Consider the following 17421-nt stretch of genomic DNA (forward strand, 5'->3'; position numbering starts at 1 on the left):
CACATCATTCCCCCCCACCAAATACATCTATGAAATACATTCAAATAAATAAATCAAAATGTTGATTAATATAAATACAAATAGATTAAAACTAAATAAACGAAGAAATAATACATTTAACAATACGGTGACTAAAAAAAATAATAATAATGTAATTTAATTTTGCAGTGTATGAAGATAGATGCCTTTTACATTTTAGTATGGGGGTCCCTCACAAGAAAATTATCATATCTGGGAGTATGTGGTATCTAAAAGATTGACAATCCCTGCTCAGTATTTCTAGTAGTATTTAATTTTCTGTCGGTTGAACAGCAATGCCCGACCCGTGAATGATTCGCTCATTTGAGTCGGTTCTATTCAATGAATCGTTAAGCTAGTTAGCAAAACGGACGGTCTAAAATCGGTTCGTGATTAAGTCTGAGTCATTTGGACAGTTCACGGACGCATTTACTTTTTAATGCGGTAAAAAATACAAACACAAAGCACAGAAACACTGGATAAATGGAATATTTACCTACAATGCATTGAAAAGAAGCCTGAAGCTCGTATACCAGTGAAGATAATCTTGATTAAGATCAACACCTGCAGCGCCAGCTTGTGAACGACTCAGGTAAAGGTATTTTCCAAACAAAAAGCACAATACCCTACCTGAAAATTACCATAATGCAGTATTGTACATGAATATAATCATGAGTAAGCATAGCCTATATCATTATTGTAATGTCTCATAGCCTACCATGTTTGTTTAGGCCTATTTGTCTTTTACTATCATTGTATTATTTGAAGTAGGCTACTATCATGATATCAGTATCAATAATAGGCTACATGAATTTGCGAACTATTACTAGCTATTAACTATTTAAATGGATAATTAATTGGGGGTTCATTTCACATAAGCCAAAAAAAAATGTACAAAAACAACATACTTTCTCAATAAAATGACACCATTTTGATATTACAAGGGAAAATATATTTTCCCTGGTGAATTTGTCAACCGTTGCTACACATTCGGAGTAATGCTGCCTTATAGGAAATTTGATAATTCCCACTTCTTAAATCGTCATTTATTTGCTTTTCGCGTTCAAGTTTCGACATGAGAGGGCGTTCATGTGCATTTTTTTTTTTTTTTTTCGGAAAAACATGTATTGACGATAATTCCGAGAGCACGTGAAGGCAGCATAAGTCTCGGCCTCTTCTATCTGTTTTGCAATATATGTACAGTGATTGATTTAAAAAGCGTTAAAAGAATCATATTTTTTTTGCATCATATTCAGTTCAACATAATCCTTTAAAACGACTTTTCAACAATATCTAGTGATGGGTGATTTCAAAACACTGCTTCATGAAGCTTCGAAGCTTTACGAATCTTTTGTTTCGAATCAGTTGTTAGGAGCGCCAAAGTCACGTGATTTCAGCAGTTTGATACGCATCACTGATTCGAAACAAAAGATTCACAAAGCTTCGAAGCTTCATGAAGCAGTGTTTTGAAATCGACCATCACTAGATATTGCTGAAAAGTTGTTGTTTTTTTTTTGGCGCACAAAAAGTATTCTCGTCGCTTTATAACCACTGTGACTGTACTCACATGAACCGTTTTAAATATGTTTTGAGTACCTTTCTGGATCTTAAAGGGTTAGTTCACCCAAAAATGAAAATTATGTCATTAATGACTCATTAATGACACCTCATGTCGTTCCAAACCCGTAAGACCTCCGTTCATCTTTGGAACACAGTTTAAGATATTTTAGATTTAGTCCGAGAGCTTTCTGTCCCTCCATTGAAAGTGTTTGTACGGTAGGCTGTCCATGTCCAGAAAGGTAATAAAAACATCATCAAAGTAGTCCATGTGACATCAGTGGGTTAGTTAGAAGTTTTCAAAGCATCGAAAATACATTTTGGTCCAAAAATAACAAAAACTACGACTTTATTCAGCATTAATGACAACTAACCCTTTAAGAGGTTCGGTGACATTGCTGGCAATAGAGGCCACATTGAGCCATTGGATTTCAACTAAAATATCTTAATTTGTGTTTCGAAGATGAAAGTCTTACAGGTGTAGAACGACATGAGGGTGAGTAATAAATGACATTATTTTCATTTTTAGGTGAACTGCTGTCTGACTTTCAACCTTATAGTCACTTGGATGTAGACCTTGTGACAACTTGACCCAGTCTTCTCGATTTACACTGACATATGACAACGAGGACACCTGGAACACTAGTTTTGCATCACATTTTCTAGATAATACCAATCATCGGCAAACATCACCAATCAATTTTGGTCCCTCCACTTGTCAGACTAGAGTTGTACACTACATACAATGCCCTAGCACTAACGTCAGGGGAATGACTTTAGAGGACATGAATCAGCACACCTCCAAATACCTGGAAAATTCTTCTTCGCATAATTAAATTCCAAACTCCTTAATTTAAATTTCCCAACAGGTATGTTGAAGAATCCACAATGTCTTCTGCATCTCTTTTTTTCATTCTCAGAGGGGTTTCTTGCACCTGTTTCCTTCCTTTGTGGTGCTAATCAGCTCGCGCAAATCTGTAAAAGACCCCGCCGAGAGCTCCACCTCATATTTAACCAACGCATGTTCATTCTCAGATGATTCATTCTGCTATTTTTACTATTCCACTTACTTTATAACCCCAGCAGTGGTCGCAAAGTAATTTCCTTCAGGTTTAATTACAACCTCATCTCTGAGGAGAATACTGTTGTCTTTTCTGTGGGCTGTTTTTTTTTTTTTTACCCATTGCTTCGACCATGTAATGACATGCCCATGGGACTTGGATAGCACTAGAGTTCCTGCAAAAGTTGCTCACAGTCTCTCCTGGGCATGCTTAACAAAATGCACCACTGCCCGTGTCTTTCCCCCAGGAGCTTGAGGTGGAAGCCATCTCTTTATGGAGTCCACACACAGCATTTCATTAAAGCCTGTGTGGAGCCAGCCTCAGGGATATGGCCACATAATTCATTTGGAAGTACACTGTCTCCTGCATCCATTCCCAGGTGTTTTCCAATAACCTTTTGGCTTCTTACATTCAGGGGATGCTTTCCATCACATCATTTCTTTTTTGTGGCACAAGGCAGTGCCTCATTTTCTGTTTCCAATCTTTGCATTTCCCTTCATACCATTTCAGCTATTATAGTCTAATAGAAAAATGTTGCATTTCCAGCAATCTTAAGTGAGCATAAAAGCCAGAGAAAGTCTTTAAAACCATCTGCAGGCAGAAGAACGTAGACTTTTTTTTATTTAAAGTAATTTTGAAACAGCTGGTGCGATTCATATGAAATTATATTTAATTTCCAGCATGCACCATTCATCTTCATTATATAGTGTAATTGTTGTTACATAAAAAAAAAAAAAAACAGCCGCTCAGTAGATTTAAATTCCTAAGCTATCAAAATCTTTAGAAAAACAACCTTAGTAATCGTAATTGCCTGTAAATTTGTGCCCTGAGTGACCACCAGATGGCGCTCTCATTATAATCAGCAAACATGACAAGCAGAGTAGTTCTGGGGAAGCTGCTTTGTACAGTGTTCTCAAACTCAATTCCTGGAGGGCCACAGCCCTGCACAGTTTTGATCCAACCCTAATTAAGCACCTGATCCAGCTAATTAAGGTCTTCAGGATTACTAGAAACTTCTAAGCAGGTGAGTTGGAGCTGGTTGAAGCTAAACTCTGCAGGGCTGTGGCCCTCCAGGAATTGGGTTTGAGACCACTGCTGTAAGTAGCTTGAATACCCATACTGTATTCTTTGGGACAGTCCCAAAATTGGAGGTATTGTCCAGCATCCTACATGTCATAAGCAATAAATAAAAAAATGATAAAAAACACAATTAAAAAAATAGGATATATTTGTAATGTTCTAGCTTAATAGTTCTCAACTCTGGCCATGTAAATATATACAATTACAACCTACTCGAATTTTCTGCAAAAATATAATTCTTTTAATTCAGCCAAGAGGTCATGCCGTGACAAATTGATCTTCTACTGGTCACATGTCTTCACGTGTTGCAAATTCATGTCAGAGTTCACCAAACTTAGCGAAGTGCACAACTTTTCGCACAAGCTTGCGTTTCCGGTGATGCATTTGCATGCGTTTGAATGGAAGTCAGTGGAATGGAAAGTGCAGTGTGACAGCCGCCCCTTACTAGGGCTGTGTCCGAAAACTTAGGCAGCTGACATGTTGCTTCGCAGCCATATCAAACAATGACTTTGTAGGCACGTTTGTGCACGAAGGTACCTCACAAAATTGATTTTGAACTGACCTCTCTGGCAGCGTAATGGTTTAATTATTTACAGCAAAATAAAGCGAGCTTTGGTGATAAATAAGCAAATATATAAAGGGATTGTTCACCCAAAAATGAAAATTTTGTCATTATTAATCACCCTCAAGTGGTTTCAAACCTGTATGAATTTCCTGTTCCACTTTATTTTAAGGTGACAAAGTTACATTGTACTTACTCAAATAAGTACTGAGTAATATTAATTAATTACATGTATTTACTATAGAGTTATGGTTAGGGTTTGGTGTAGGGTTAGTTACCTGTAATTATGCATAATTTACTGTTATTACATAGTAAGTACATAAAGTACCATGTAACTATGTCACCTTAAAATAAAGTGTTACCGAATTTCCTTTATCTATGTTGGTAATCAGACATTTCATGGCACCCATTGACTTCCATAGCAAGAAAAAAAAATACTATGGAAGTCAATGCGTGCTATGAACTGTCTGGCTACCAACATTCTTTAAAATATCTTTGTGTTCAACAGAAGAAAGAAACTCATGGAGTTTTGGATCAACATGAGGGTGAGAGTAAAAAAAGTGAAAGTGAAAGTCAAAAATTTGAAAGTCAGTCGCAGATGCTCAACACACAATCATCTTAATTAAAAGTAATGAGACTAAATGATCTTACCAGTGCTGTTGCCGTGTTCTCTCTTATTGTGGTCTTTGATTTTGAAATTAGCTGATGATCAATAAAATGCAGTTCATATTTGTTGCTTTCAGTAATGTGAACTCCATTAAATCTGCATATAGTTCAGGAATTGAAGATCAGATATATATCTGTTTTACACATTTATGTGGCCAAGTGTAAATGGAACCGTTTTGATAAATCAGATAGCTGATCAGTACCTTGGAACCAGTCCTACCTTGGAATGCATCCTCTGAAGGCAGCATTTTTTAAGTTTTTGGACACAACCTAGAAAGTTAAAGTGAGTTTAATCAAGGTTGGTGCTAAACCCTGCAGGAAAATGAACCTCGAGGTCCAGAGTTCTAGCTAGAGGAGGAAAAAAAATGGCCTCCAAATGGTTGAAGGTCAAAATTACAGTTTCAGTGCAGCTTCAAAGCGTTCTACACGATCCCAGACGAGGAATAAGGGTCTTATCTAGAGAAACCAGCTCGTTTTCTAAAAATAAATGTAAAATTATGTACGTTTTAACCATAAATGCTCATCTTGAATTAGCTCTCTTCTTCTTCTCTATTAGAATTCCAGCAGTGTAGACACTGCTAAGTGTATTACTGCCCTCCACAGGTCAAAGTTTGAACTAATTGTTATATACTTGCACTAGCATATTGTATATGACAATTAAGTTCAAACTTTGACCTATGGAGGGCAGTAATACACTTAGATGTGTCTACACTGCCGGAATTCTAATAGAGAAGAAGTAGAGAGCTAATTCAAGATGAGCATTTCTGGTTAAAATGTATAAAAATTATTTTTTTTTTTTTTAGAAAATGAGTGATGGTTTCTCTAGATAAGACCATTATTTCTCGCCTGGGATCGTGTAGAATGCTTTAAAGCTGCAATGAAACTGGAATTTTGACCTTCAACCATTTAGAGGCCATTGAATGGCCACTATATGGAGAAAAATCCTGGAATGTTTTCATCAAAAACATTAATTTCTTTTCGACTGAAGAAAGAAAGACATGAACATCTTGGATGACATGGGGGTGAGTAAATTATCAGGAAATTTTAATTTGAAAGTGAACTAATGCTTGAATTATATTGAGTGGACTGAATATGTTCTGTGTTATATCACTCGAACATGGGCAAATTGAGTGCCCTGCAAAGAGCAATAATCATGTGGTCACTCTACTTGTCAAGCTATAAGATATATAAGGTTCAAACAACTGAAAGCTTAATGATTATGTATATGGGCTTCTAAAGGAAGAGTTACTGAGATCGATCTTACTCCATCAGCACTGTTCCTTGAGCATGACACTTACCACCTGCTTACTCAGGAAGACAATAGCTGAAAATGCTGCTATAGTCACTTTGAATGGAAAGCATTTGTTATCTAAATGGCAGAGAAGCAGCAAGTGCACAGACTCTACTTATTATCTTCAAGTGTTTCATTGAGTCATGCACAAGTTTCCTTCATATTCCAGACTTAAAGTGTTTGTTCACCCAAAAAAGAAAAAAATTCCTATGATTTACTCACCCTCAAGCCATCCTTGGTGTATATGACTTGCTTCTTTCAGACGAACACAATCAGAATCATATTAAAAAATATCATGGCTCTTCCAAGCTTTATAATGGTAATGAATGGCGCTCACTATTTTGAAGCCCAAAAAAGTGCATCCATCTAATAAAAGCGAAGCGATTGGTTTTTGTAAGAAAAATATCCATATTTAAAACTTTATGAAATATAACTAATGTCTGGCAAACGGACTTACTTATCGAGTTACGACAAAAGAGTTACCTCTGAAGCGACGAATGACATATTGACAGATGTGGAAGTGCAGAGGATAGAGCAAACAAAACACCGGTCACAAATTAAAAGTCTAAAATGAGAACTTTTAAAGAGAAATGTTGGAGGATTTCGATATAAGAGAAGAGGAGCTTGAGTTTGTTGCGCAACCCTATTTGTTTGAGCTTAGACGTGAGAGGCGTCTAAGATTACGCTACTCCTACATCCTACATCATTTGTCGGATCAGAGGTTACTTTTTCGCCATAACTGGATGCATACGTCCATTTGCCAGAAACAAGTTATTATAGTTTATTAAGTTTTAAATACGAATGTTATTCTTACAAAAACCCATCGCTTCACTTCAGAAGGCCTTGATTAACTACAAACTGACCCAGTTTGTTTGCTGGCTTCCATGGCTGCAATTTTCTTCACCAATGGGCAACCCAGGGTGCTGAAATACTATTGGGTAAATTGGCAGTGGGTGGGATCACACGGACCAAAACTAAAAAACAAATAGTTCGACACGGAACGAACATTTCAAAGTAGAATAACTGGCTGTAGCATTGTTTCCTGAGAAACATGAGAACTTTGCATGCTTACAAAATATCTGCAAACATATTATGATATTTTTATGCTTTACTACAGTCAAAAAATTACATACAGCACCTTTAAAGATGGTTGTGAAGTGAACATTTATGGTTATTTGCAAATACGTAGTGCAGGGGTTCTGAACTCTGGCCCTTCAGGGCCTTTGTCCTGCACAGTTGACCTCTGACCTTGATTAAATTCACCTACCTGCAACTTTTTAGTAATTCCGAAGACCTTGATTAGCTTGTTCAGACGTGTTTGATTATGGTTGGACCGACCCAGTGGCATAGCGGAATCTGCGGGGGCCCCCTCGGTAGATATCACTTTTCGGTTGGAGGTAGATATCGTCTCTTTGGGGTGTCAAGAAATCACCTCTTGATGGAAATAACATCACAACATTATTTCCATCAAGAGGTGCATCATTTTTTGGCCAAGATCTTGTACGAAAATGATTCTTCATGCTCCCTCCCAACCATTCTTTCACAATTTGAGCTTGATGAATCTTGACATTGTCATCTTGGAATATGGCCATGATGTGTCTTCCTACATGGTTGTTTAAGAAGTGAAAAGCTACACACTCCATCAATTAGGGTTAGAAGAACTGTTGCCAAACATATAACATGCTAGAAACATAATAATAGCTGCAATAATGATCCAATCATAGACTCTTAGGTATTTGCCTATTTAAACCCAAACAGCAACTTTTTTTTTTTTTTTTTTGGCCAGGCAGTGCATGTCACAATATGGAAGATCTTTCACTACTTGCATCTCTACTTGCGTTTCATGTGTCGGCCATGTATTGTAACTGTCCGTTATGCTGCTTAATGTTTCAAACTGATATTTGTTATCAAATTATATACCCTTATATAGTGCAGTATTTGAAGGGACAGCATTTGTAGTGGATTCCAGAACCATAGTGGACATTATTGTGTACACTCATTCAATCCCATAATGCACCTCGATAATGAGTGTACAGCCTATATCTACCCATGCACATCTTGCTAGAATATGCCATAAGCAGCATTTCTGGCACACTTACTAGTTTTCATTCAATGGACTATATTAGTGGAGTAATGTAGAGAATAGTGAATGAGGATATAGGAGTGATATTGGATATTGCTAGATATTTATTCCTTTAGTAGCACCTACTTATAACCTAGAGCTGTATTTCTTTACAGATATATCAACGTGAGTGGAAGGGAATCTTCAAATAGCACCCTGTATGAAGTACCCGAATCACAAGGCATCACATGAGATCAAGTGACGATTTCGGTGTCATCTCTCCACTCGGTATGTTGTTTTATTGTTTCTCTGTTCGTCGGCCATACAAAGGATTACAGCTGTAGGAATCCCCAAATTTATACATAGACGATAAACATCATGCTAACAAAGTATTAAATTTGTACAAAAATACTTTACAGCTCATAATACCTGTCCATTAGAAATAAAAATACAATATTTCAGGGACATAACTGTGACATTGAATCATAAATTCATCGTATACTGAAAATGGACACCCACTATTTTAACTGGCAGTGCTTGACTTCACTAAACGTTTCCACAAATGGAACACAAAAATGATTTTTTTTCTTTTTCTTTTCACTTGACCAGTGTGTATTTGCAGTAACACAGTGAAGTGTTGTGACAAACATAGGTCGAGGTCAAGGAAAGCATTGTAATGAAAGTGACAACTAACTCTTGAATCAGGGCTTAAAACCATAATTCAACATTTAGTGATTATGCATTTGAGAAACATCTCAGAGAGTTGCTCAGTGCATGAGTTTGGGGAATGAACCCGTACCTGAAGGTTTATCTGAAATAAAAGACACCTTTTCATCATCGTCAAACTTTCTCCATCAACTGGGCTTGATGAGATATTTGTTTGGTTCAGTAGTTAGACCACAATGTGCCATTTGAAAATAGTGAGTAGACAGGATCTTTGAGCACTGACAACGAGGGTGACGTCACTCAATCAAAAGCACAGTTTCACACAGGTGGGTGAGGGTCTTCATTGCCATTAGCAGCGTACCGATGGCATTTTTTTTCTTTACTAACATTATTTTTTCCCAAACAGAGCTACAAATGTGATGTTTAGTGGTCTGCCACATATGGTAGGAGAAATCCATTCTCATGTTTTGACACTCGTTTTTTTTTTTTCCTCTTTACAAACGGATTGCGCACCCTTTGGGCTTACACAGTCTGGAAAAAAATGTCAGATGAGACATAAAACCATAACAGTACCATATACAAATTACCATAATGATTTATAACTATTTAAACAATGGTGGGAGAAATACAAAAAGTCTTTTTTCTCATGGACATCAACCCCATGCTCGTGTTTTTTCATAAGTGGGAACTGCAAATTTAAGCAAATGAGATTAATTTGTTCGTCGTAATATTCTCATTTATCACAGACAGCGGAGTAAACAATATGCGAGTACCTACTTGAACGGCTGTCGTTTTCATTTAGGAGATTGATGTCGGAATAAATAAGCTGTTCTATCCTTTGGGCCAATGATGGATTTCCTCAAAAAGTGGGGCGAGAGTCTGGAGACCGCAGACCTACGGCGGTTACCTAACAAAGTACAAAGAGTTTCCGAACCGAATGACCTTCTCCGTGCCATCAATCTGCTCCGGTACATGGTCGATAGTGACCTCATGCTAACCAGCCATCGCTCAAAATCACACACATCCCTTATAAATCATCCGCCTCTATTCATAAAAATAGACATCTATCCAATTTCAAGATAAGGTGCCTTTGTGCCACCCTCTCCTTATGAGCGACACTGGATTTCATATTTGTGGTGAAATAGCGAAAAGAGAACTGGAACATGGTGTTTTTCGTGTAGCCAAGCTCTTGTTTTTTTTTTGGACAGAAGTACTACAAAATAGTTCATTAAAAGGTCTCATGCATTAGGCTATAACCCACATTCAGTCACAATTGAAAAAAAGGCTACCGAATTCATTGTGCTGATTATTTTTTCCCCCCACACACAGCTGTATCCTCTCTCTTTTTGAGGGACCAACTCTGACCTTGGCATCAGATAGAAGGAAATACACGGACATACACTATACACACACTTGTGTTTCAGTATCACAAAATAGGAGGATCGACGGTTGCGTTTCGGATGTAGGACTTTGACAGACTTCGTGGAGGCTTGCGAAATAAAGTCTCGGGACACTCGCACACACATTCGAACTCACACAAACACGGACGATCACAGAGTGGCCAGTCCGATATCGTAAGTAAAAGTCTCAGTGTTGCTTTTATGCATCTTTTGCTTTTTTTTTTTTGCTTTTTTTTGCTTTTTTTTTTGAGTTCTCCTTAAAACTATTCTTGTTTATTGGCAATAAAAATCAGGGATGGCACTGTTTCAGTTTTTCAGGTTTTTCTTCCCACAATTTGGTTTTCCAAGAGGTCAGTGTGGTCTTCGCCGCCTTTTTCACAGGGTAAAAACACACCCAGCGTGTCAGGAAAGGACCTCTCAGTCATGGTGGTTCATGCTCTGACTTAGGAAAGGGACTGGGTGTGTGCTATAGGACAAGAAGCCCCTCCCACTAGAGGGAGCCGTTTAGGGAGGGGAAGGTTTGCTTTAGCACCATGAGGAGGATGCTCCATTGCAGGCACCTGGGAGGAGTTCTGCTATAAAGTCTTGTTGGGGTCTCTGTCCTCTAGTCCCGCTAGCGTGGAGTTGTGCTGGCCCTGCTCCAGCCCTGCGGCAGGCTGTTCGAGAGGGTCCCCGGAGTCAGTCCAGTTCACTGCCTCGTCATTAGACAATGGGTTCAGTTCTGAGGTCTGCGAGGAAACCGGGTTTCGGCTTATGACTAGATCCAGTTTGTTCCCGGACTCCGCTATGAGAGGAACCACTAAGCAGCAGTCAAAGTCTCTAGTCCGGACGTGGTTTATCTGTGGCACAAAGCAAGAAAAAATTAATCTCATTTACAGGTACAATTTCTTCTGTACTTGGTGTCCCATAATTTAGCAGGACTGCATTAGTGGCTCACCTGTAGCAGTCTGTCGTATGGCTTCAGGCCTCCGATTTCTGCAGGCCCACCAGGACGGATATTGTTAACATAAACCCCCTTCTCCAGGACCCCATCAGACACACTAAACCCAAAGTCCTCAAGGTCCGAGTCCTTCAACAGACTCACCTGTGATTTTGGGAACAGTTACACATATCAAACCTGCTGTGTAACGACTGAATTGAATCTAGAATTGACCAGTATTCCTACCTTATGAAGCTCAACTGGGGTAGGCGACATGATGTCTTTGATCTCCTGCTTCATTCTCCTCATGGCGAAAGCTTTTCTGCCGACATCGGTGGGCAGCGTGTTGCTGCGATTGGCCTGTGTGTATTGTGGTTTGTTGCTGCCACGTTCCTGAAAGCTGGCCTGTCGGCCCAGATGGCTTCGGGTGGGCGCAGGGTCATGGTTTAGACTTAAAGAGCTGCCCGACATGATGGTGGCCTACAGGGAAAACCATGGGGAACGGAGCTGAGTGTGAGTAAATGTAAGTGCAGAATATAGGTTATACAGATAAATGCACTCAAACTACACTTTAGTTTACACTAGGGCTGGGACGATACATTGATTTTTGATTTGCGATACAATGAATCTAGATCGATCCTGATATTTTCTCTTGAATCGATTCTGAGCTTGGTTTTAACAGCAGATGGCGCTCTAGGCTAGTTTTGAACCACATACTTAAATGCTTACGAAGAAGAATGCTGGACAGCGATTGTGCGTTCAGCTGAGTCGTGTAAGTGGTTAAATATACTTGCACCGTGGCTCAGAATGCTTTTATGACGAGAGATTAATGTAAACACAGCCCACTGTGAACACCCTTGTAATTCACTTTAACCTTCATGAATGATTATTTTTAGGTTTTTTTGATGTGTGTAAAGGAACAGGAAACAAGCAGTGTATGGCTGTTTCTAAAGCATGTAGTGGCATCTGCTGTTAAAAACTAAGCTCAGAATCTATTTGAGAGAGGATCGCGATACATGAGATGGTCCTCACTGCAGAACACGAGATCCAGGGGGTGAGGTTGGATCTAGATCAAACTCCTCCCACTTTACATATCCCTAAACCTACCCATCTCCGCCCCCTGGATCTAAACCTACCCATCTCCACCCCTTGGATCTGGATCCAACTCCTCCCACTTTACATATCCCTAAACCTACCCATCTCCGCCCCCTGGATCTAAACCTACCCATCTCCACCCCTTGGATCTGGATCCAACTCCTCCCACTTTACATATCCCTAAACCTACCCATCTCCGCCCCCTGGATCTAAACCTACCCATCTCCACCCCTTGGATCTGGATCCAACTCCTCCCACTTTACATATCCCTAAACCTACCCATCTCCGCCTCCTGGATCTAAACCTACCCATCTCCACCCCTTGGATCTGGATCCAACTCCTCCCACTTTACATATCCCTAAACCTACCCATCTCCGCCCCCTGGATCTAAACCTACCCATCTCCACCCCTTGGATCTGGATCCAACTCCTCCCACTTTACATATCCCTAAACCTACCCATCTCCGCCTCCTGGATCTAAACCTACCCATCTCCACCCCTTGGATCTGGATCCAACTCCTCCCACTTTACATATCCCTAAACCTACCCATCTCCGCCTCCTGGATCTAAACCTACCCATCTCCACCCCTTGGATCTGGATCCAACTCCTCCCACTTTACATATCCCTAAACCTACCCATCTCCGCCCCCTGGATCTTGTTTTCTGCAGTGAGGGGCTACTGCAATACATCGGAAAATATCAAAATCGTTCCAGATACTTTGTATCGCAAATCGAGAATCAATGTTTTGTCCCAACCCTAGTATACACTACCGTTCAAAATTTTGGGATCAGTAAGACTTTTTTTTTGTCATTGTTGAAAGAAATGAATTCAGCGAGGATGCATTAAATTGATCAAAAGTGACAGTAAGGACATTTAAAATGTTACAAAAGATTTCTATTTCAAATAAATGCCGTTCTTTTGAACTTTCTATTCATTAAAGAATCCCGAAAACAAATTTGTCACGTTTCCTCAAAAATATTATGCATCGCAACTGATTTCAGCATTGATAATAATAAGAAATGTTTCTTGAGCATCAAATCAGCATATTAGAAAGATTTCTGAAGGGTCACGTGACACTGAAGACTGGACCAATGATGCTAAAAATTCAGCTTTGCCATCACTAGAATAAATTACATTAAAAAACATTCTGAAATAGAAAAGTTATTTTAAATTGTAATAATATTTCACAATATTACTGTTTTTATTGTATGTTTTGATCAACTGAATGCAGCCTTGGTTAGCATAAGAGACTTCATTCAAAAAATCTTACCAAGCCCATACTTTTGAATGGTACTGTATGGAAATTACATTGTCAGTGAAACACCCATTAAGTGTAAATGTTACAGTACAGAGGGTGACATTTTAAGCATTTCATGTTTGTGTTACACTTCCTGTTGTGTTACAAGAAGCAAAATGCTGATGGACAACGATACACAAACTCTTAGTAACATGCATTTTTACACACTAATGGGCGGTTTGAACCGCTTTGACTTCCACCATGGCAAGCCATGGCAATGATTAAACATTATGAACGGTGGGCATTTTTTTTTTTGATGTTTCTTGGAGTTCTTTGAAGATGATCTTCAAAAAGAACCTGGTTCTGGTTCGGACTTTTGCTGAGGACACTACTACACAAGAAATATTTACACAACAAAAAGCCTTGCTGCAGCTCTTCCATCATGCTTTGCATGAGCCCACATGCCTTCGTTCTCTTCAATCCACCGTCATTTGCTAGTTTGTGTGAATTTCACTCAAACTGCACGGAATGGAGATTCCAGGTTAATGACAGGTGACCACACAAAAGAGAAAACTCTTCTAAGCCAATGCATTTGTGGTAAGCAGTGTAAAAAAATCATTAAACCGCTGATCAGACATGTAAATCATGCACCTTGACACCACATTCAATCAATTCAGCATGTGAAAAATGAAAACGTGTGATTTTCGTACAATGTTTTTCGGGCCTTTTCGAGCTCAATAGTACATTCTACTGACACAAACCAAAGGCAGACACTTTCATCGAATCCAATTAAGGCCAAAGGGTACATTCAGCGTAAAAGGCTTTTGATTTTATCGTGTTTCCACAGACAAGTGGGATGGAAAGTGAAGAGCTTTCAAAGCGATCCCTAACTTTGACTACTAAAAGCTTCTCTGCGCTGTCGGCTACGTATGGTCTGCGTTTAACTCAAGGTACCTGATAAAGCAAAGGCAAGAAAATCAATCTGCTTTCATGAAATGTTTCAAGGCTGGCCACAAAGCATGTCAAATACACCATTGTGTGACATGACAGCAGATAGTATCTACTGTATGAGACTGACAAAAAGTAAAATGTGATTAACAGCAGATTAAAGCCATTTTCCAAGAAATTCATGCTTTTTTAGTCATGTCTTTTATTTACAGTTCACCCAAAAATAAAAATTCTGTCATTATTTACAGACCCTCATGTTGTTCCAAACCTGTATGACTTATTTCTTCCACATAAAAAGGGATTTTACGGAAGAACACAGTAGTCATAAAAGTAGTACAAATGAGTCTTCTGAAGCCAAATGATAGCTTTCTATGAGGGACCATAAGTTGACTAGTAAAAACACCATTCGAAATTTGCACTAATGAAATCTGTCACCTGAATTTTACTGTTACAGCTGAACATGTTGTGTGCGAATACATGATGTCGAGGTTGATGAGAGATGCTGCCGTGTACTTTCAGGCAGAGCCAAGTGTGGCAATATTTCCATTCTTATTGGCATATTCAGTTCTCATTAGAGTCATGCATCCCACTAAATGAGGATCTGCTTTATGGTGGCAAGAAAACTGCAATGAGAAACTCAGACCGATATCAGTGTGTCCCTGTGCCGTCAGAGCACATTTTCTTCACAGCAGGCCTTGCTGTTAACAGGCAAAGACTTTCACAACTTGTTTTCTGAATAACAACATGTGAAACAACAACAGTGTGATAGCCTTAAAATAGACAATTTGTTCATTAGTCTAATGACAGCTACCTAGTTTTCAAATGGGGTTCTTTGTGAGCTCTGAGGGAGTGCAAATGTTTTTTAAATTGCTATTTTTCAAAAACATATTTGTATTAACGCATATTGTCCATTTAATTTTTTCAAAAGAAAAACACAGGTTGAAGTTCTCTTTTGAAGAAAATTACTGGCTTCCAGCAATGTTGTTATTTATATCTAAAACATTAATAATTTTTTCAGTAATACAGCTGAAACAAAATATAAATATTAGACGTAAAACTTAAAGGGGGGTGTAATGCTATTTCATGCATTCTGACTTATTTACACTGTTGAAGAGTTGGATTCTCATGCTAAACATGGCCAAAGTTTCAAAACACGAGTTGGACGTATGATGGAGTATTTCTGTGCCAAATGACTACTTCCGGTTTTGGTACAGGTTTCGGAGTTTTTTTTTTTTAAAAGTGAGTCCTGTATGACATCAAAAGATAGCAGAATTCCTTGTATAGGCACTTCTCCCTGATAAGCGTGCGCACACATCACACAGAGCAAGAGCAAAAGCAAAAGCACACCCATCAACGCGTTTCGTTTGGGATACGGAAGCCGAGAGATTTTTCAACAATGGCTGTGTCCCAATTCAGGGGCTGCACCCTTTGAAGGTTGCATACATCATCGGTCTCATTTAAAAAAAAATAACCGTTAGATTGCAACGCAAGAAAGAAATTACAGTATTTTACACCTCACAATGAATATCAGTCAATTTTATTACGGTTACTTTTCTTAAATATGACATCCTTGAAGTATTCAGCATTCAAATGCGATCTCTGAAGGACGAAGCCTCTGAAATGAGACGCAGCTCCTGTAAACAAAGGACTGTGTTTTGGTTGTGAGGGAAAGATGACCTTTTTCAGCTTCCCAAAGAACCAAGCGTTAAGGGAACAGTGGATGAAGTTTGTTTTTCCGGGGCAGCAACGGAGTTGTAAACGTGTTTGTTTGTTCCCAGGATTTCGGTGATGAATACTTTGTAAACAAGTCCCAGTTCGGCGCTGGATTTGCAGATCGCGGGTGGTGAGTAAAGCTGCATCAGATGTCTGGGTTTTGTTGGCAATCAGTGCGCAAGTGCATAAAATGTAAACAACACGAACCCTTCTGTTCCCTTTGTATTTATAATGATGTCGCAGCTAGCAGACATCGCAGAAGCTGCGGTCGTGACTCTTTCGCTCTGCCCACAGCACTGACGGCAGATACGCCTCCAGGAGCTCGGCTTTTTCCGGAAAGACTCGGTTTAGCGTATCTATCTTTTCGACTTTTCGGAGATATGATGGATGCATTGTTACTCTATATGTACTCAAGATTAACATGAGATTGGCAGAAACTGTGTGTGATACCCCCCCCCCCCCCTTTAAATGAAATTAGCAACTTAATGAAATAAAATATGTTGAAGCAGTACTAAAATTACTAAAACTAAAATGAAAATATTAAATACTATAATAATTTATAAATAATAATAAAATAACCCTAGTTTGCAGTGACTGATAAGGATTTTTAAAAAATAATTGTCTATATATTTGCACTCACAAGAGAAATTTCTATCCAAAAAGCATAACTACAGAAAATAATAAATATATTCACTATGTATTTTTAAAAAAAAGAATATTTTATAATATTATTTTTAAATTGAAAATTAATTTAAATAATGTTAAAGATTTTTTTTTTTAGGACTGGAAAGGGCAGTTTTTAAATTTCCTGGTTTCCAAGTATATTTTAACTTACATTTTAATTTTCGAGTAATCAACTATTTATATATTTGTTTATTTTAAAATATCTTTTAAATATTTTGGCTTCAAAATAACTCAAAATGCCTATGAATGTGAAAGAGATTTGCGATTTGGAACAACATAATTGTGACTAAATGAAGACAGAATCTGGGTGAACGACATCTTTAACACGTCATAATGCATTTTGAATGCACCCCCAGGATCTGAAGTGGATGCCAATAGTGGTTGTCTGCGAATCCCACACACCCCCCCCCCCTTTCAAGCAGGCCCCCAGCAAGAGACACTGAGCCCATTAGCACGAGGAGA

The 17421-nt window shown here is 38.6% G+C and overlaps 1 protein-coding gene and 1 long non-coding RNA gene across 11 annotated transcripts in view; one reads left to right on the plus strand and one right to left on the minus strand.

Annotated features, from left to right (window-relative positions):
• The first annotated feature begins 209 nt into the window (after positions 1-209).
• Positions 210-16707, plus strand: LOC125244833. Its single transcript, XR_007179395.1, has 3 exons — positions 210-610; positions 8474-8585; positions 16341-16707. It is a non-coding gene; the product is annotated as an uncharacterized LOC125244833 (long non-coding RNA).
• Positions 8557-17421, minus strand: part of grip1 (glutamate receptor interacting protein 1) — a 307700-nt gene continuing 298835 nt past the window's right edge. For all 10 annotated transcript variants that reach the window (XM_048155158.1, XM_048155152.1, XM_048155156.1 and 7 more), the window contains 3 exons: positions 11529-11762; positions 11301-11447; positions 8557-11202 (listed from right to left, as the gene is read on the minus strand). In XM_048155158.1, coding sequence (XP_048011115.1) covers positions 10939-11202; positions 11301-11447; positions 11529-11762 — 645 coding nt within the window. In that variant the 3' untranslated portion in view covers positions 8557-10938. The remainder of the gene's footprint in view (positions 11203-11300; positions 11448-11528; positions 11763-17421) is intronic.

Source organism: Megalobrama amblycephala, linkage group LG14 (genome assembly GCF_018812025.1).
Source record: "Megalobrama amblycephala isolate DHTTF-2021 linkage group LG14, ASM1881202v1, whole genome shotgun sequence".
NCBI lineage: Eukaryota > Metazoa > Chordata > Actinopteri > Cypriniformes > Xenocyprididae > Megalobrama > Megalobrama amblycephala.